The 21,691-nt window shown below is 39.7% G+C and overlaps 1 protein-coding gene across 1 annotated transcript; it reads right to left on the minus strand.

Moving 5' to 3' along the window:
* Positions 1-1,154: 1,154 nt before the first annotated feature.
* On the minus strand, positions 1,155-21,369 carry BDKRB2 (bradykinin receptor B2). Its single transcript, XM_021549656.3, has 2 exons — positions 21,313-21,369; positions 1,155-2,299 (listed from the first exon to the last, which is right to left on the minus strand). Exon 2 carries the CDS (start codon positions 2,295-2,297, stop codon positions 1,155-1,157), a length of 1,143 nt encoding a protein of 380 aa, XP_021405331.1. The 5' UTR covers positions 2,298-2,299; positions 21,313-21,369.
* Between the last annotated feature and the right edge of the window lie 322 nt (positions 21,370-21,691).

The raw sequence follows: 21,691 nt of genomic DNA on the forward strand, positions 1-21,691 counted from the left end.
AAGCTGTAACCTTAAGTGCTTTGAAAAGAATAAAGACTGTTAGTTTCAGCTTATCTTAGATCATCTTCCACTCAGTTTTCATCAAGGTTCCTAGAGGTTAAAGTGCATACAGACAATTCAGTACACTATGAGTTTCTTTCTGTGTATAATCAACTTAGCTCAAAATAACAGTCCAACTGGGGAAAAGCTGTCTTGTATTAAAATCTCACAGATTAACTCTACAAATAAAATGTAGGTATTGCTAGACTCTGAAAAAGCCATTCTTGAATACTCTGAGTCCCCTGTTATCTTCAGTTAGATTTCTAATGCAGTTAGGTGATGCTCTCCTTCATATTCTCAGTTTCTTCTATTTGTGAGATTATACCAGTTGTGCTGAGATTTTATATACCCATTAAATAACATTAATTATGCTTTGTGAATACTAAAAACCAGAGTCTCTGAGCTGAAGTGTAAGCATGAATATAAATTGCATTTGCCCACTCAAAAGGAGTAAGTGAATGCTTTCATCCAAGGTAGAAGTGGTAATGAATCTTCTACAAAGAAAACTCAGCCAACTTCATGCAGGTGGGTGCAGGTTCCCTTCCACTACTGCTTTACCTTTTTTTCAGCTACTTTTCATATGTACTTGCACATGTAAACCTGTAACTAACTGGAGCAGTTGCAAAAAGGCACTGCTTGTCAATGAAAAATCAGATTGTTTCAGATAACTGAAGAGAGAAATTAAAAGCCCAAAAAGATGGACACATCTAAAAGCACATCCTACAGGATTTACTTATCAGAATTTACTCAAATACAAGCCCCTCCCAAATCAAAAACCTTATCTAGCACACTATTATGGGTACCATATGTAGCTGCACAATCCTGACAATTGCTTCTGTACTGGGGCTCTGTTTGGAGAATTGCATGTATACCTTAGAAAAACATTCCAAGTGATACATGCACCAAGTATCATTCAGCCATGAAAAAGTAAGTAAGCTACAAAATGGGATTCAAGCAGGTCTTTTTATGGAATTTCCATTAAGATCAAACCACTCTTTTCCCTCACGTAATGAACACTACCACATGTTTACTCTGTGGACCCATACCATATGGATATGAGTAGAGACTGATAATGTTAAAAGGCTTTCTTTCTTTAAGGATTTCCTAAAATTATGCTATTGGGGTAATGACAAACCAGACTTTTTCCTTGAGTATTCACTTGAAATGGAAGTTCTTAAAGTGTCCAGGGAGTTTTCTATCTGCACAGACTGTAATTTTCTGCACCTCTTTGTGAACAAGTCCTTGTAGAATTCCACAGCCTTCTTCTGGAAGTTTTTCCCAACAATCACATACAGGACTGGGTTCAGGCAGCTGTTGCTAAAGGAGCAGTATGTGGCTATCTGGGTCAGTATGTCATTGATGTCTTCCAGGCATTTGAGAGTGGGTGAGAAGTAACGGATTGTGTCGATGGCTGTGGTGATCTGGAATGGAAGCCAGCAAATGATGAACATCAGGAGCACAGCAAAGATCAGCATGGTGGCTCTCTTCTCTGTCTGGACTACCTGCATTTTTCGTAGCTCACTGCTTCGTAAGGCTTTGATGATTTGCACAGTGCAATAGGTAATTACACAGAATGGGATCACAAACCCCACAGTATTGAGCAAGCAGTTGTTTGTTGGCTCCCAGTAGCTAGCTGGGTAGAGGAGAACACAGGCTGTGATGTTGTACTCTTCAAAATAGCGCAAATTTCGAAACACCATTGTAGGTGAACACATCAGCAGTGCACATGTCCAAATCACAAAACAATTCCATTTGGCACAGACAGTTCGTCTCATCCGCCCAAGAGACATGGTTTTCACCAAGGCCAGGTAGCGATCAATGCTCACTAGTGTCAGGAAATAAATGCTAGAATATAAGTTCATGTTACTCATAACATTGATGGCTTTACAGAGAAACTGGCCAAAAGGCCAATGAAAATTATTAGAAATATTAATGGCCCAGAAAGGTAAAGTACAAACCAACATTAGGTCAGCAAATGCCATGTTTGCTAGGTAAATTTCAGCCACTGTGCAGCTACTCTTGTGGAAACACAGGATGGTGAGCACAAAGGAATTTTCTATTGATCCCAGAATAAATATAAACCAGAGAAATACAGGCTGGTAATCCTGTAGCCATTTCCACACATCTGCACTAACACATTCATATTGATCTATCTGATGCACTCCTGAATTATTGTGGAAATATTCTGGACTGACTGTAAGCTCCTGGGTGGTCATGTTGTACAGCTGCGTAACATTTTCAGTTGTGATGGAAACCATTTCTGTGAAGAGAAAAATAGGTGACATGAGATTGCCAGATCTAGATCTTTGCTGCAAAAGACACAATAAGAAAAGCTCTTTTGCTTTTCCTAATGTCCTTGAAGCATAGCTTTTGAACAGGCTTACAGCTCCCTGGGTTGCTTCTCATAGACACTGGGTGTGTCTGTGGAATATTTTACAGACTGCATTGCTATGGACTGCCTGGACCAAATTTAGGCAAGTAAAACAGAAGGGATGTAGCAACAACAGATATTGTTATGAATGTGTTAACTGAAGAGAACATTTAGAATCCTTTATTCTCTGGAACTGAGCTGCAGCAAGTCTTTGTTAATTCTTTGAGGATATTCATCATTAGTTTGCCTTCTTATCTTTTTATGTCATTAGCCGTGGTCTCCTAAGGTACCTTGTGTGTCAAGCTGCTCATGGTAAAGCTGCTAGTTCTGTGTCACAACCTGCAACATTTTACACCCTTCCCTGTAGAGCAAGAATTGAGTGGAATTCAGTGGTTCTTACTTCCCAAGGAACACCATATATTTTTCCAAAGTGTTCTACTGTACAATAAGCAGACACTAGTTTGCATTGAGAATGCTGAGGGATCAGTGTTTGCCAGCAATGTGCCTTTCTCAGCTTCTCACTGAAATTGTCTGTCTCTGTGTTACAATCTCTTTCTGCAGCCAAGCTCCGTAGAGATAAATGGCACAACCTTCATGAGGATGATCAGTTTTAAGAGGTGCACAGTGGGTGGGTTTGGCAATGGGGTAGAGACAGTGGCCATCCTATAAGCCAGGACCTGTCTGCAGTCATCCAGCTTGAGTGCAAGAGCACAGTCTGAAAATCAGAACACTGCAAACATTCTGCAGATCAGAACAGCCTGGGATTATACAGGGAGCTATTTACAGGCAGAAATGTCAGATGTGTACTAATGTTACTAGAACCAAACAGAAGTTGAGTGTGCAGCATCATTCACCCACAGATAAAATGTTAACTGTGTTTTCTTGTTGTTGTGTTCTTGGATAATGAATGCTGAGATATTATTCAAATGCAAGATTGGCTTCCCAGATCTGTATATATAATTCTCTGGACTGAGTGACAGAAGTACTGTTTGTCTTTTTCAGGTCTTTATAATAACCACTGTTTATATTATCATTTGATTGGAAGATTTTCAAATGTATTTTTAATTAAGACATTTGTCTTATTCAACTGGTAACTTGGCAGTGAAAAGGCACACACTTGGCAATTCCTGAAAGGATGAGAGTTCTCACTTGTTTTCTGGTTGCTGGTATTGTTGGCTGGTAAGTATCAGCGCTTAATATACATACAGAAATTTGGCTATTTGTTGCAAAATTGATGAAAAATGATTGTCATATTTTGTGTACTTTGTGTTAATAAAACACTTTAGCGTTTAAACATCTCAAAGCCCAGCTTATGTGGATGTGAGAGCTCTCACTAACAAATTGCAAACAGCAGTTTCAAGTCTCCCTTTCTTTCTGTGCTGGCACTTTCACTGTAAAAACACATAGGAAGTGAAATACTAATGGATGGCAAACAAGATGTCATCTGAGAATAGAGAAGTTTTGTTGCCTGATGCAATTATCAGAAACTGTTTCTTCTGCTGGTAGTAGGCTGTAAACCAGCAGGAAAAAAAAAAGTGCATTATTTTACACTTTGAGGTTGGATGTATGCACATTTTTAATAAGATGAGCATTAGTAATTCAGAGAGTGGTCACAAAAGTTGTGTTGGCTTTTCCTAGGATTTTCTCTCATTACATTAATTTATAGAATTTTATTTACAGGAAATAGCAGCTCCAAAACTGCATATTGATTTATCTGTATTTTCTCTACAATTAATCTCTTTCAGATTTTGTTTTTAGAATACTAGAATACTTTAAAATAAGTTAGTTATATCATATTACTGTGGTCAAGGAACAGTGTTAAAGGACTAGTTAGGATGCCACCAAGTCCATGACATGGGGCTTCTGGCAACCTGCCTCCTTGGTCCTTAGCTCAAGTCCTTCCATAATGCATTGTTAGAAATGGGGGAGTGAACAAGGTAAAATTATCAATTTACAAGCCCTAATGTTTAGGGTTAAAATTATGTGCTTGATGCTATTCTATATTGCATAGAAGACTCATTTAAAGTATGTGATTGCTGAATAAATTATGATTGACAAAGCCACAGCTTACAGAAGGCAGTGATTTTGCTGTTTTCTTCTCATATTTTGGTGAAAATAAATGTGATCCATTCTCTACAAATACTTTTTGTTCAATGCAAGACAAGCCTCATATCTCAGCAGGGACTTTCAATAAGATTTCATGTGGCAGCCTTGATTGAAATACTGCCCAGCTGAAGTAATCCATCACTAGTGATTCTGAGGGACCCCTCTGAGGGATAAATTTTAACCTGATGGAGTTCACTTCCTGTTGTGAGTTACCTCCTCCTTGGCAGTCTATAAAACCCACTGTCAGTCATGTTGTTCTGTTGTTCTCACGTTGTTCTCGTGTTGTTCTGGAGTATTTTTTTACCAGCATTGAGAATAAACAACAAGGTTTGATGGAGGGTGTTTCAGGGTGCCCTGTGTGGGAGGGAGCAGTCATGGCCTGGACGTGCTGGTGGCAACCAGCCCTGTGCCTCTTGCAGTCACCGGCCTCAGCAAGGCAGGAGGGCTCTGGGGCTGGCTCCTGGTGTTCTCTGGCTTTTGGCAAATCCTGCCAGTGCTGCAAATACAATTCCTTGCAGAGGGACTGGGAAGAAGGGGCTGATCAACTGTTGGATTGTCATTACAGGCAGGTGGAGAAGGACTCCAAAAACGTGGTGGTCACCAGTGCCATAGCCTGAAACTCTGAGGGCTGGGCAGTCACCAGGGCACCTTGGGGTCTCCTGCCAAACTGCTGGGATGTCCTGCTGCTCGAGGACTGACCCACACAGACAGAACTGGAGGGAGTATGGCAGAAGACAGGCGTGGGTTAATCAGCAAGCCAAGGATAGCACCTAGAGTGCAGCAGAGTGGTTAATCCTGGAATGTGGAGGGAAAATCTCCATGGTACAGCAACATGTGCCAGGGCCTATGGAAGTTCTTGAAAGAAAAGGAGGGGAATATGTTGAATTGGAACAAAATGTTCTCTTAGGATCAAGAGATATGAGCTAAACAATGGAAGGATAGGGGAAAAAAGGTCAGAGCTCAGTTAATGCTGCTACTGGGTTAATGCAAACTCTGGCACAGCTTTACTCCTCAGATGGGGTATGCTGCTTCAGGTGAATATTTTTCACCATCTCTTTTGGGTCTGGATGAAGTCCTACAGCTACTGAACTCATGACTATTAGTATTGCCAGTGGTGTTAATCTTTCCTTGTATTATGCTAAACATTTTCATACAGTGAATAACTAAATGTCTCATGATGGTCTAAGTCATGTCTTATACAAGGACAAGTTCTGAAATGAGTAATGAGTTCAGGTTATTTCAATGTCACCTGCACTAATCTACTCTGCGGGAGTAAGAGAGAGACTTTGTAATGTATTTTACAGCTGTTGTGACTTTGCTGATTGCATGTTTTGCAGAAACAAGGTGTGACATTTGCAATAAGTATATTCTGAGATTGTTGAAATATGAATCTTGCTAATTTAGTCCTCAGAGAGAAGAGGTGGAGCCTGAAACAGATAAATGCTGTTATGATGTTAGCTGCTATAATGTTGTTTGCTGGAACAAAAGACAGAATATTAAACAGCATAGGCACACAGTGTAGGATGTTTTCCTACACAGTCTAATTTGCAAGAACAAAGGACAGAGTGTCTCAAGGCCTCACTAGTCTTCTCCAAGTGGGGAATTTCTCTGATGGATGAACATGCATGATGAAAATTGCCTCTAATGCAGCCTTATTTTTCATTTATTTTAGGGATTTCTTAGCAAGGCCGAGTGAAGGATAGGTATGACACCCAGACTGTAGCATCCCTAGCAGAATTTTACAATTACCTGGTTTACTTTAAGTGCTGTCAGTAGCCAAAAGTGTTTTCAGAGACAAACAGCTAGCTTGCCACACATACATAGAGGTCCATGCACAGCTGGGGGTCAGTGGCACAGAGGAGGGGAAAAGTTGGGAGCAAAAATATGGATTTGAACGAGTGGCTGCAAACTGAAAGGCACTGGCTGACTTCTGGCATGCTCATATTTTAGAAGATATGTTAGTTGCAGAAAGAAATAGCAATGGCTTCCCCAGCGTCTCCTCTGGCTCCCTGTTTCTCTGCAGAGCCCAGCCTGCTTTGATGCTGTAATTTTTGTGTGAGTTTGTCCTCCTGAACATCTCTGAGCCCAGCTTGGGCAGACAAGTGTCCCCTGGTGGTGCCTATTTGCCAGGCAGCCTTGCTTCTTCACACTAATATAAAAGCTACAGTCAGTGTAACACAGGAGCTGCCAGAGCCATGAGAGGAAAAAGGGTATTTTCCTGACAGATTTGCTGTGACCAAAATGGAAAATAGCAGGAATTCAAAAGCTGCTGCAGGTAAGGGAGTCTTCTGCAGTGTGGTCTGTAAGGAAGCCTGGAAGTCCTGCAGGCTCCATGCAGGAACCACTGCTGTCCTCAGGAGCTTGGATACTTGCTGATAGACTCAGCGAGTTGCTAGGAGGCTGTAGTGATGTCCTCTAAACTGCCTCATTTTTCACCATCAGACAGGTATTTGCTGGTTAAGGAGAGAGAGAGAAGTTTAACTGCTTTGGAGGATTTGCTTCCAAGACAATGTCTATTTGTGAGGAAAAGGAGATTTTTGTTTTGAAGAACATGTGATAGGATGGCATAAGCAGAGGCATTGCTCAGCAAGAAGCCAAAGGTGTGCTGGAAGATTGAGCTTCAGTGGTGGACTCATACATTCAGAATTTAGTATCAACAAAAATACAGGCAACCCAGCCTGTTTATAAATTCTATACCTTCTCCATAAGGTTTATTTTCAAAGCTTCAATTTCAATTTGGTCTCCTTGCAACTTTTCTCCTGAAAAAAAATTACTTTTGTCATCTATCCCCAGCTCACAGAGACTCTTGTTTCCAACTAATCCAAGCCCACTGGGACTGCTCATACCCCTCTCTCTGGCTTCAGAATGGGTTGGCTTTGTATCTTTAGCTGGATGAATATTGAAAGGTAAAATTATATCACTCTTGTAGCATCTCTGAAACATGTTCTGAAATATTCTCTGAATGTCCTTTTAATTGTGTTACTGTGGAGGCATTACTTATTTTGAAGAGGTAGAGGAAGTGTGGGAAACATTCCTAAAATGTTCTGCTTTCACAGATCCCACAACATTAATTTTTAATTTCCAGTGTTTGTATAATGAATCTCTAATGGGCTTTACAACACTGGGGGTTGTAGAACAGGGGAAGCTTTCTGTGGCAGTGTTAACTTAAAGGTTTCCTGCTTTTCATTTACTCTTCACTGTCCCTTTTTCCTTATGGCTGCCCTTGCAGTTCATGAAGTTCATGTTGAACTAGATTCAGGAACTTGCCTGGGACAAAAAAAGCCTTGTAAAATAAAAACTTCTTTTTCAGCTCTGTAGTTTGCCAGATAACTAAGGCAGCAAAGAAAATATACAGAGGAGCTACCTTTCAAAAGTGTAATTTTTAAATATTTGTTGTGTAATCTTGAAACACACCATGGAAAGAAACTTGCTCTGCAGTTACCATTAAAGGTATCTACATCAACTGTGTTAGGAAAGATGGGGGAAAAAAGTTGTTCTGTTAAAGCAGTTATTTCAATAACAATGAAACGAAGGTGAGAAGAGGCTACTAATTTTTCTCCCTGTGTGGGAGATGAAGCTAAAGAAAGGTGTAGAAAGAGCAGAAATCTAGTCAAGTGCAATGCATAAGATATTTTTATATATAAATTTTATGCAGAGCACTTTGCATAATGCATTTTTTTCCCAAGTGGAAATTTTGAATATTCTTACTTTAAATTTCCCAGTTACAATTGCCTAAAAAAATAATCCTATATTTTTTAGCTTTAGAAATCTGATATGTTTGAGTTAGTCCATGTTTGACCTTTGGCTTGCTGCCATCAATATTTTAGACATTTTTCAATTAAGATAACCTCCAAAACATTGCAAATGTCACCAATGCTGGATTTTGCTGTCATTCTGAAAGAGCAGATTTATTATAAAAATTCTATTTAATCTGAAGTGAGAAATAATACTTTCAACATTAAGGGCTGTTTCAGGTCAAAACACAGAATCTGCAAGTATCTCCAGCCACTAAATCATTAAATTTTAGCCTTGTAATCCTCAGAAGTTTCAAAGACCCAGCTAGAAAAGCCCAGAGTAGCGTATATTGATTTTGTAACTGACTGAGCTTTGAGGAAGAGGTTGGCCTACAGACCTTCTAACCCACATTATCCTAAAATCCATAATTTTCACTTCTTGTGCTAATAAAGGAAAATTCCAGTTGGATTAAGGCCAACAACAAAATCATAGAATCATAGAATATCTTGGGCTGTAAGGGGCATTAAAGATCGTCCAATTCCACTCCCCCTGCCGTGGGCAGCTCTGATGACCTATCACTCCCATTGTAATATTTATAAATGTCATGTGCTATTGTAATAAGTAAGCAGTAATTTTACTAAGATTACTTTACAAAAGTGAGTGGATTCAGTGTCTCCTGTGAAAATTTCTCAGCGAGGCTGTTACAAGGCTACATGGGCACACCCAGCCAGTGGTGAGCATAAGGGCTAGATGGAGCACTCTTGCCATAAAGGTTTAGTTGCAGTTTTGTTGCAGGTGTTAACTCACTGGGCTGTTCTTTGGAGCTGTGTAACTCCCCTGGTATGGAAATCTTTCATGAATCCCAACCTGCAGAAAATAGCCAGGAAAACATTGCTGCTGGTGATACACTGAGTGAGGACATTCCTTTTGCAGAGAAAGGCTGCATCAAAGCATCATTTAATTAAAAAGGGAAGGGTATAAGCGAATAAATAATGGGAGATGCCAAGTCCCTTGAACAGTGCTCTAGAGTTGTTATGAAACATATCATAGCAAGGCACAGCTTGGATGAAGGAATGAAATATGAGGATAAACAATAAATCATCTGCTAATATTAGAGAGGGTTTATCAATAAAATAAAGAAGGTCTGCAGCTGTGGGGCCATCAAGAACTGAAAATGTGATACATACAAAACATGTTCATGGTGATGTGCTCACAGCAACAATTCCATAAGTTAAATTTAGACCTGAATAACTGGTTTAGCATTTAGTTTTCCTGAAGATTTCTATTATGCTAATGATGTGTAGCTTTTCCCTTCCCTTTTGTACATGATGGATTAGTAAACACAGTAAAACTACTCTGAAGTAGAACTTACTATGCTTCTCAGCCACTTTTATAATTGTAGTTCATGAGCAGAGAAAGAAGTTTAATTCCAAAACTAAGTGCTCTGAAAACAGGTATCACTACTTTTCACATCTCCCCAGTACACATTTCAATTTCTGCTGCTCAAACAGCTTAGAAAGTTTAACTTGTTCTGATTTACAGTTATTTTCTCCCCCATCTCTAGCTTTCTCAAGACCGCATATGTCTATGAAGAAATGAAGTATATGAAGGTCTTAAATCTGAGTGTTAAACAAATATAAGTCAGTTTGTTCCTCTCTTTGCAGTCATTGGGCAGATGAGAGATCTATTTCCAAATCTCTACTCTGCTAACTTGGAATGAAATCTGGAAATTGATTCATATATTTGTATACCAGGAGGCCACAAGCTTATTGCATAACATTGATTGAGAGTATTTATCTTTATGAACCTATTTTCAAATAGTACAGATACTTAAATAAATATTGAGTCTGAATCTCCCATCCTTTGAAATATCATCAGTTTTGAGGTTTACAATGTCAGTCTCCCAACGCCTTCTTCCCCCTCCTTGTGAATACTTGCTGCTCTTCTCTTTAATTCTTCAGGATTTGATCTTATTGGAGCTGCCTTAGACACAATGTGGCTCCATGGCTCGGTGTCCCTGAACCAAGATGACTTTCTGACTCTAACAGCAAAGCACATAAATCTTGCACAACACAAGTCACAGCTGGAGCTACACTTTTTCTGTGTATATTGTACTGTGTTTGGTCAAAATGTTTTGACAACTGAGAAGAAAATATTCAAACAGGAGAAAACTGACCACAAGCTCACTCTGCAAGGCTGGCAGGTTATTTTGGTTTGTTTCTTTTGGCATTTCCATATGAGAACAGGTAAGGTTAACCATGAGTGCTCATTGTCCAGACCTCAGTCAACAACTAGCATTTAGGTTAGTGTCAGGAGAGTGAGAAATCTAGGAGCTGCAGTAGGAGTGGGACTGCAAAAGCACTGCAGGAATGAAGAGCAGTCATCCACGTGAACTCATCCTTGAGAACAGTTTCATGGGAACCACGGATAGGATAAGATTCAGCCCACACCTAGAGTTCAGGCTAGGGCTAGGGAAGTGACAGGCTATGTCTGCTCTTTCAGAGATAGGGTGAGCCCTGTCAGGCCCATGCATGTATTTATCATGTTTCTGACACTGAGCATTATCAGTTCTCTGTGTTTTCCCATGTATGTGATATTGGATCAGCCTACTTTTGCATACTGCTATATTGAAATTTGTAGTTAGCATTTGCTTTCAGAAAGCTCTGAGCATACTTAAGGTCTGCAGCCATATCTGACTTGTGATCTTTTGGGTTTTGTTTACTTGGTTTTCATATTTGGTCAAAATTATGTTTTGTATTTTCTACTGTTAGCTGGAAGGCCTCCTGCAAACAGGAGCTATAATCGGATTGTGGTTTGCTTACATTTTTAAGATTTGCAGAGTTTATGCTTGAGAAGATGACATATATATTAACATAATTTATTCCTGTTCCTAGCTGGTTCACTGCCTAGCTTGATAATATCTCCCCTGATTGAACTATCTTGCAAGCCAAACTGCACATTTGTACAGGGAGAGAAGCAGCCAAAGCAGTGCTTGGAGTGAAAGCAGCATGCCTTGGCCCTAGGAGCCTCACAGGGTTCCCTGTTGGGCATCAGGAACTGCTGGGAAACCCTGTCTTGTCCTGGGGCAGAAATCTTGCACGTCCCTTAACACTCTTGCACTCAGGGTGTCTGACTACAAAGCTTGCACAAATTAAGTGAAGTACAAAGAAAATAAGGGACTATAAACTTCCTGAGTTTTATAATATGACATGTAGATTTACCAAGTTGGAACAATGTCAAAGGTGGTTGTATCTACTCCCCTGAGCTCTGCAGGCACCACAAGAATTCTCTAGTGTAGACAAGAGATTGCTGTACCCCATCACCACTACAAAATTAAGTGCTTAACACACTAGAATTGTGAGATGAATTTAATATCCATTGCAGGAGTCTGATACCATGTGAAATGACAGGTTTGATGGTATCAAACAATACAATGTGCCTCTCAAATGGCAGACAATACCCTGAGCCCAGTGAATAGCTAAGGTATCCAGTGATAAAGAAATGAAATGCTAGTGATCATATCAAGAGTAGGTTGTGCACTTAGATTATATTTCTTTCTTAAAGTGAGAATTTCCTGCTTTAGAAAACAGTCTTTCCTGAAACCCAGATAGCTCAAATCCATTGCAAGAACCAGGCCCAAACCAGCTAAACTGGAAAAGAAAAAGGAGAATTTTCACCTGGCTGATGACAACTTTTGGGACATGGGCTGGAGGAGCTGAGCCATGCCTAGTGTGGGTTCTCAAAACTGGTCTTGGGGATCATCTAGTTTAGTTACAGTCTTGATCTCAGTATGAAAGACAGGAGAGCACTGATGAACCATGCCAGTGACATAAATTGCTTGATATCTTCATTACAGAGAGCAATAGGAATTTCCTACAGAGAGAAACAGATGATATTAGAAAAGCCTCAGAGAGGGAAAGGCTGTAAGTCCTGAAGCATACCAGTTCCCCAAGAATATTAGTTAGTGATGCTCTTTTATTTGCCTTGCTGTAGTGAAGGCACAGAAGAGCTGCTCAGCAGGGCACAAACCTCTACTCAAGGCTCCCTCCCTGATGTGCACGTGGATGTCCTTTAAAGCTTTTTCCCTTTGATGCACTGCTCCCACCAGACCTCTTCAGCTCAGCTGAGCCACACCTTTTTCTTAGCAATTGAAATACTGCTCTTTTCCCTGGGTAACAGCATTAGGTTCTCATAACTATGTAAAATGTGAAGGTCTAATGGCCTAATAGTATTTTTCAGTATTGGTCCCTCTGAGCTTTAAATATTTAATGGACAGATTTGCCTTTCATATGAACTGGCTCTGTGCCCTGAAAGCACTTCTAGCACCTTGAGGACATTTTGGAAGCCATTTAGGAAAAAGAAGAGATTTGCTATCTTGAGTGCCTCCAGCCACTATAATATTTACGCTGTTGCCAGGTATTTGCAATTACGCAGCATTTCCTGCACATTTTCACCACTGTCTGTCACAAAGGTGAGGAAAGCCCAAGTGTCTCCAACAGCAAAGAGCTCCCAGAGAAGCTCACAATATACATGGCTGACTGGCTGCTGTCACAAAGTCTAATAATGATTTCTTTGACAACTACTGCATTCCTCATTTCTTATAATGCAGGTAACTAATGATTTCACTCTGCTGTAATAAGCAAAAACATAAAAGACATTTTAACCTGCCACAATTTATCTGAAAAACCACATTTGCAGCTACACAGCCATCCCTGCCAACAGCTGGACATGTTTGAGTCACAGCTGCTCTTTCCATTGCTGATCCACATACTGATGGCCCTGTGCAAGCAGTGGAGTCCTTAGCACAGAGGGCATCACAGCAGAATCTGTCCTCCCCGTAAATCAGCAATAATGCCTTGTGTTTTCTTAATCCCTGTCACCACAGGGTGGAATGGACGGCTTTGCTGAGTAATGGCGCAGTTTCCAAAGAGCATTTCAGGCTCTGACAACAGAGCAGGCTAGAAAGTATCTAGCTATAACTCTATAATGCTTAGGTGAAATTACAGCTTTAATTTTGAAAAGATGAAATTCAGAGGAGATTATATTTACCCAGTTTGTTCAGGTTAGCACCTCTACTTCATGGGTTTCTGAAGGTGGTCCTAGTTTAATTTAGAACTTCTGACCGCAGCTACACTAAACTATAAACTCAGATGTCAACCTCCTGAATAGGTTTTCTTGTGGATCATCACAGGGAAAGGTCCCTAGCACTGCTGATTTGTGTCATGGAAGCAACATAAATGTGACATGATACTCATTGTCTAAATGACAGGTTGTCTTTATTAAAGAATTTGAGGGTTTTGTTTGTTTATTTTAAATTTCATATTCTTTTAAAAATTAAAATCAGAGCATGGCAGTGTGAGCAGTGGTGAGTTCCCTTCTCAAGGACAAGCATAGTCTATAGCGTGCTTCATTTCTTAAATGATAAACTTCAGAAAGCCATTTTGCCTTGTCCTTCCTAGGTCAAACACATCCTCCTACATTGCTGTTTCTTGAGCAGATGGGACAGTCATTTAATATTATTTTTGTGTATTTGCTCCTTACTTTGCCAGTACATTAACTATTTGCAAAGGGAAATAGGTCAGTTTTCAGATAGCTTAGTTAGAAATCCCCATACTCTATATATTGTAGAGAAAAGCTCAAAACCAGATGTACCTGTTAGAAATGGTATGTAATTCACATAGAGTGAACTTCAAACTTTATGGTAATTATCTTGATAGTAACAGCAGATGAAAATTAGATATACTCCAAATGGAGCCTGTTTTTCTACTGCAGATGCAGGGGAACTCTAATGAGAGCAATTCTTTAGTGGGAATACACCCTATGTCTATTAGAACTTAAGTGTTCAAATACATGCTGATAGGGATTGGGTGATTGAACTGTACAAACATGGATATGACTTTCAACACTGAGAGATCTAGAAGGTTCAGGACACTTCTCCAGCTAAGAAGTAGTATAATTTACAATGCTGATTTACAACAATCAGTGTCTGGATTACCATTTTAATTTTGCCTTTTTATGCTTTGCCAGTGTTGAAATTAATTTGTGTATTAATTTATTGTTTTCCCTTTGTTAGCAGCAGGAAATGACAGAACCCTGCTGTTTTTCACTCTGTGTATAAGGGTTCTGAGCACTGGTTTTCACAATGAATATATGTACTATCTGCTCTTTCTGGAATGTCAGACCCAACAAAAAAATACAGAGTAACAATTTAGTTAGAGAGGCAGATTCCCTTAGTATATGCCACAGCTCCTTCAAAGAGCTATTGTACCCAAAGCTAACAAAATATAGTTTAATATCTTTGACACAGACAGGGGATCAAGTGCACCCTCAGCAAATTTGCCAATGACCCAAGTTGTGTGATGCAGGTGGCTAACACACTGGAGGGAAGGGATGCCATCCAGAGGGAAGGATTCCACCCAGAGGGAAGGGATGCTTGAGAGGTGAGCCTACACAAACTTCAGGAGGTTCAACAGCCAAATGCAAGCTGCTGCCCCTGGCCCTGATATCAACAGAAGCTGGGATGGAGAGCAGCCCTGCCAAGGAGGACTTGGGGTTCTGGTGGGTGAGAGGCTGGATGTGATCCAGCAGTGTTCACCTGCAGCCCAGAAAGCCAAATGTGCTCTGGACTGTATTCAAAGCAGAGTGGCCAGCAGGGCGAGGGAGGGGTTTCTGCCCCTCTGCTCTGCACCAGTTGCTGGATCAAGTTTTCTGGTACCTTAAACTCACATATTACTACAGCTATTTAGGAGATACTTTTCAAAGTGTTGGATAAGGACAATTTTCTTTTCCTATTAAAATGACTATCAAACCAGAAAATTTCTGGAGAAATTGATTTTAAAAAAAAGATTTTCACAAAAGATTTGGGTAGTATAACAGAGAATGTTTTAAAGATGTCATTTCTTATCTTGAACAAAGGACAAAATGTGCTGACTGCTTACAGTTTAGCAGGTGACCCAGATCCACTCTTGCTCTCTCTGGACAACTAAGAGTTTAAATCTGATGCCAATCTTTTAAAAGTGGAGTAGTTCCAGAAAAACAAAAAAAAAAACCAAAAAACCAGAGACTGCAAGAGTGCAATTCACTACAGTTTATCCTTCAGGCACTTGCTTAAGAAGAAAGATGCCTCTTTCACAATCCCTTATCAGTGCTCCCCATTCCCGGGCAGATTTATCCTGTGTGTGTGCATTTCTTCTGTGGTTTGTTTTCTTGCTTTTGTTAAAAATGTTAAGACCCTTTCACCAATTTTTCTCCGGAACAGAAATGTTGTCTTCTGACCAGCTTTGTTAATTTTGAAAAAAATCCTGATTTAAGTTAACCATGCCGCCGTTGACCTTGTGACCCATCACTTTTGTCAGCACTGCAGAAGAGAAAGCTCAGTGTAGAATTGTGTGTGACATTCTCTGCAGCAGGCAGCAGAGGCTCAGGGCAGGATCTCAGGGCAGGAACGAGCCAAGGGGAAATGAGCAGATGTGAGGTCTGGAAGGGAACAGAACGCTGCTCAAGGAAGCAAAGGAAAAGTGCTGCTGTGGGAAGGAAAAAGGGATGAAAAAGGATAAATATAAATGTTGAAAAGGCAGAAAGGAATGAAAGGAAAAAGAGGGATTTAATTTCCCAAGAGGGTAAAGGGTTCCAAACCAAACAATGAATAAGGATTCTTGCCTAAGTTGGGTATATATATCAGGCTTATGGAAGCTTCATCTGGGAATTTAATTTAAAATGTTAGAAAATTTAGGTAATTTACAGAGTTTGGATCCATATTTTACCCAGCTTCAAAAAAGTGCAAAATCTGATTTTTTTAAAATTGTGTTTAAACTTTTCTTTGATTTTTTTAAAGTTATTTGACCAGAGTACATTTATTCTAAGACAAACTTTATCAATATATTACATTGAACTCTTTTTTGAAACTAGAGACAAGTGTGCAGTGGAAACTATTTAACCTGTCTGTAGAAATACATGAGGCAAAGAGTAGAAGACTGGAATTCCAGATGTCTCACACTGTACAGTTATGAGCTGTAGCATGATTTAAATGCCAATTTGTAGACTACATCTATTGTGGTCTACAAATATTTCTACATATATTTCTTCTGTAGAACAAAATGAATTGTTGTCTTTCCATTTCAATTTTCTACATTTCCAAAAAAGACTGTTCCCAAAGCATTACAGGAAACACTTAAACAAAACTGACTCCACTTTGTTACTTCTACTTCCTTCTACTTCTGGGAAATGTCCTTTTTGCTGACCCAGCTGCCTGGAATTTATGAGCTATAAGATGACTATTCTAAAGAAAAAAAAAGAAAAGTTTTTCAGAGGAAAGATACAATCAGAAGGTGAGTTGTCTTATGTGACCTGTCTCCGCATGCTGTTTTTTAAAAAATATCTATGTTATAAGTTAAAATTTCTGATGCCAATATCCCAGCCATTCATAAATGAACTGCATTAATGTCTGATTCATTATGACTGCTTTAGTCAGAATGCACTAATATAATTTGAAAATGGCATTGCAACTTGCGAAGGAGAAGAAAAAATACAGCTATGGAGAAAGCTCTTAAGTTTTAAAGTGGTTCCCTTGTTCGGGTAAAGAGTGATTCCAAATTCTTTGTCTTATCTGAATTTGCTACTTACTACAAATCTCAACATAGATTACAGGCTTGGAAGAAGATAACTGCTTTTGGTTACTTATCTGCCCATGAGGGATAGTCCCAGTTCCTCATGACTTGAAAATTCTGGCATTAACTGAGAGTAGAAAATAAGATCCTTGCCCAGGAAAAGGAAAATAAATTTAAAAATGCAACTAACAGATGCACAGATCAGACACCTCTGATGCAAATATTTGATGGTTGTTTTGTGCAATGTCAAAAATCTGGGAGGAAAGTTATATATATATACACACATATATATATGTCTGTGTGTGTATAGAGAGAATTTCCACAAAGCAGACACTTTCTGGTCACCTTCAGTGCCTCACATCTTTTGCCTGGTCTTTTGCTGTTCATTCAGGGAGAAAGTGGCTTGTGTGCACTCCCAGCACTAGTAGGACCAGGCACAGGAAACTTTTCTAGGTGATGCCAAGGTGAACAGCCATCTGCAAGCTGGTCTTGAACAGGTAAAACAGGATTCTGCATGAGGAGCACGTGTACTCCCCAGAGTACAAACAGTGTCAGGTGGGTTTGTGTTAGTTGACTCAATCTGAAGGAATAAAAGAAAGAAAAATTCATCCTTGAGCTCAGGTATCAGACAGAGATGAGACTGTTATGATACAAAACCTGATGACACTAGGCTGATTGTAAGATCCATTGTCTGAATTCAGTGTTGAACTGAGGCTGTACAGTTACAAAAGATAGAATTTGACTTGGAGCATATTATGTGTCCCAGAGCTGGGCTTGTCTGTTGTGATGGGTAAAGGGACATGTATGGCATACATTTCTTTGTAATCTCCTAATTTCACAGTGTGGACAATCAGCCTTCCACAGACCTTTCCAAGGCCAGGACAAGAGGATGTGTCAATGATGTTTGTTAAGCAGTCCACCAGTGAGCAAGCCACTCAGATCTCCTGATATATCCATAAGACCTTATCTTATATAATCTGTCATTACTCTGCTGATGCTGATTTGGGGGGCAGTGCAAACATTCAGTCCAGTTGAGGATCTAGCCTGTGTAGTTACCTGTATGTCTTTTTTCTCTGCCTCCATTTGGCTTGTTTTCTTGGTGAGCTGTTTGCTGCTGTCTAGCAGGTAGGACCAGGAGCACAGCTCTGGAGACACTGACATAGTGTCTGTGTTACACTGATGGCCAGGGGCTTTGGGGATGATCAGTGTGCAAAAGTCTTGCAAGCACAGGGACAGGCTGTGCCTCAGGGAACTTCTAATCTAAGCAGAATCTAAATATAATGCAGAGTATAGAATATGACATTATAGGGAAAGACTGCTGCAGAATGAGGTGAGAGGTGCATGCAGAGCTGAGCCAAAATCTAACAACAAGTACTACAGTATACAGCTCAGGATACCTGATGAAACACTTCCAGATTGGTGGCCTGCCCCACTACTTGTAGGGAGTTTATCCTTCACATCAGGAAAGGGGCACATTGCTGTGCTCCGTGTGTGTGGGTGGAGGGACCTGCTGTCCTTCTTTGGTAACCTGTGACACTTCAGAGCAGCAGCCCTTCAGCCTGTCAGACAGCTGATAGGAAATCCTACAACCATGGCAAAGCGACAGAACCTCCACACTGGGGTGTGGCCCCAAAGGGCTTATTCCTTTCTGCTAAGGCAGGAACGCTGCAGGAGGAAAAGCATCTATGACCAGTTCTGCCTCTGGGCATGCATGCATAAATCCTGTTAAAAAGACCTGGCTCTCTACCATGGATCACTCACTTTTTGGTGGCATTTAACTGTAATCTCAGATACAATGAATGAGAAAAATGGATTTCTGCATTTTGACAGCTTCCTTCTCTGCAAATTAACCATAGTCTGAACTGTGTCTTTGCAATACTCTCACCATTTTGGCATACCTTAGTGTGCAAAGCTACTGAATCTGCAAACCTGGATGATCAGATATGTTTGCAGGGGTCACAAAAACCAACCCAACCTTGCTGAATCAAGACGAGGAGTTAACATGGAGGAGACTTAAATATTGCACAGCAGCAAAAGTAAGTCAAATCCACTCTTTCAGAGATCACCAAAAGTCCTAAGGATTTTGGTAAAGTTTTATATAGAAGCTTTGCCATATCAGCAGCATGCTTTGGACTTGCCTATCATCAGACTGAAGATAAATGCTTTCACCTGGCAACTTTGCTCCTTGTGTTTCTCTTTCCCTATCCCATTTGTGCCTGTTGTCCAACATTTCACTCCTACAAGGTGTGTTGCACCAGCTGAGGGCAGGAGTTGGCTCAGCCACGTTTGGGAGCCAGTGCCCAAAGGCTGCCCCAGGGGTGATTCCTGAGCAGCATCCATGTCCCTAAAAGCCAGAGAGGGCTGGCAAAGGACAGCTCTCCTCTCCACTCTGAACTACCCTGTTCCTTCACAGCTGGGATCAGCCAGGCACAGGCACAACTTTCCATCTCTGTGTATGGAGGGTGCTAAATGGAAGAAGGAAGATAAGCCTTTTGATGAGGTGGGGGGAAATTCATCTGTACAGAGTGCTTGAGAGGGAGGTTTAAAAAACTGTGAGCGACAAGAGAAAAAGGCTTATGAATAATTTTAAAGAAAAGTGGATGTTTTAGCTAAGTGGCATTTTTTTCTGGTTTTTTTTTTTTTCTGTTTCTTTTTTTTTTCCAAACTTTACATTGATTAGCATTGCTAATGGGTTCAGGTGTACTTTTGCAGCTGTTTTAGTTACTGAGAGGGAATTTGTTTTGAAAGCAAAGCTCTGTTCTCTGATAAGTGTTCCTAGACTTGTATTATGCTTTTTTCCCCTACTGTGACTTTAAAAACAGTGGAATTGGAATGCCTAAGAGATTTTTTACACCCTTCTTTTAATGAAAAACAGATTATAAAGCACTGGTCATTCTTAAACAGTAAGTTTTAGGGTGTTCATCATGAATGCCCTAAAATTCACCAAAATTCCTACTGTTTTCTGCCTGAGAAAATACTTGGAATATTAAATAGCTACAAGAATTTTTAAAGCTGTTTTCCTGTGTAAGGATGGGATGCTTATTTCAGGAAGCTCTAACTCAGTAGGAAAGGAGGTTCTTTTGTTAGATTGTCGGTACAAAATGTTCAGGTAACACTGACTAACTCAATTAATCTTGTTCTTGCATGTACTCAGGGGCCCAATGGAAAACCTGGCAAAGACTTTCTGGAGGTGTCTCTGATCTGCTATTCCAAGGTCTTTATTAACTTGGGTGTATTTATACCTTCTGTTTGTATTTTCACTATTCACAGTGAAAACAAGACCAATATATTTGGAAGTCTATAAAAGAACCTGGAGTGCTAAGACACTTCTCTTAATTTTTTTCTTAATGATTGCACACTACCAGATAGGTAGAAGTTATATGACTCATATTACTCAATATGCTGACACTTGAGTCTTAGAGAGTCATATGTGAAAACAGATATTTCTTTTACCTAGATAACTGTCTTCTAGATTCTAAGAAAATATATACAGCTGTTTAAGATAAAAGTGTACTCCTGTCTTAGGAGATGGCATCTCTAAGATTACAAACAAAACATTAAAAGAAGAATTCTATTGGTTAACTATTTGAACACTTTTGGCTTTATGGCTATTTGCTATTACTACACTAAGAAGGCTGCTTAGGATACTGAGTAATGGAAAATGAATAGCTAAAAGTATAGCATATATTTCAATCTTTTTTGTTGTTGTTGTTATTTTAATAACAATACCACAGCTATCTCTTTGTTTTCATCAGAACCTTAAAAGTCAAGCTCCTACTGATTTTTTTATTTGCATACAGATTTTAAAAAGAAACTAATAATATAGCTTAAATGTCTTCCAAAACCTTTCTCCTTTGCAAAAGTTTCAAAGGTTTAGCCTTTGTCATTCAATCAGTGCAGATGAGACAGATTAGTGGTGTAAGGTACACACACATGCACTTCTACATCCTGCCCAACAAAGTTTACAATCAAAATAATAAACAAAGAAAAAATTATCAGTATGTACAAAAAACAATTTACTCTGGTTTCTCCCTACAATTTTGTAGGTAATTTCTCAGCCAAAACCAAAGTTAGTTGCTTGTACTATCTGATTATTTTTGTGAGATTACAGAAATGGTGCCCATGGTATGATCACAGACATGAAGTGTCATCTGGAGAGGAGAAATCCTTACCCTCCAGTACATGGGACAGTATTTGTGGCAGGTGAAGTACCCTGGATACTTTGAAATAAAGCATTTTTCTGTAAAAATTATAGTTCTGCAAAACCCAATAAGTTACAAAATCACATTAGCAAAAATTATTTTTCTCCTCCGTTTTTCTGGAAAAATAATAACAGCTCTTTTGTCACTGAACCAGAAACATATTAAGAATTCAATAAGTGGTTTCCAAGAAGCAGCAAACCACACCAAATTTTAATAATAAGTTTTCATATGAAAGAGAAATGAAAAAACATACCTTGTCTGAAAATTCACCACTGAGCAGATACAAATGAGTGAAGTGCAACACGTCTCTGGGAACAGCTCCTTCTCTAGTATGAATGAGTCTAACTTATGTTTTTACTGCCCCTCCCTGAACACAGCAGACTCATCGCTCTGTTGATGACATCATATTCCTGGATTTTCTCCCATACTATATTTTAAAAACAATGTTTATCTACTGTATCCATTATGAGACCACCGATATTTTAGTATGGGTGGCAAACAACACAAACACAGCTAAGACACTGATGTTCCCCAGTATGTGTATAAAACAGTCATGTGTTTGTACAGCAGCTTCCAGAATTGTGCATGAGCATGCACACACAAACACATGGCTCTTGTCCTGATTAGGGTAA

Source organism: Lonchura striata, chromosome 6, assembly GCF_046129695.1.
Source record: "Lonchura striata isolate bLonStr1 chromosome 6, bLonStr1.mat, whole genome shotgun sequence".
NCBI classification, from domain to species: Eukaryota; Metazoa; Chordata; class Aves; order Passeriformes; family Estrildidae; genus Lonchura; species Lonchura striata.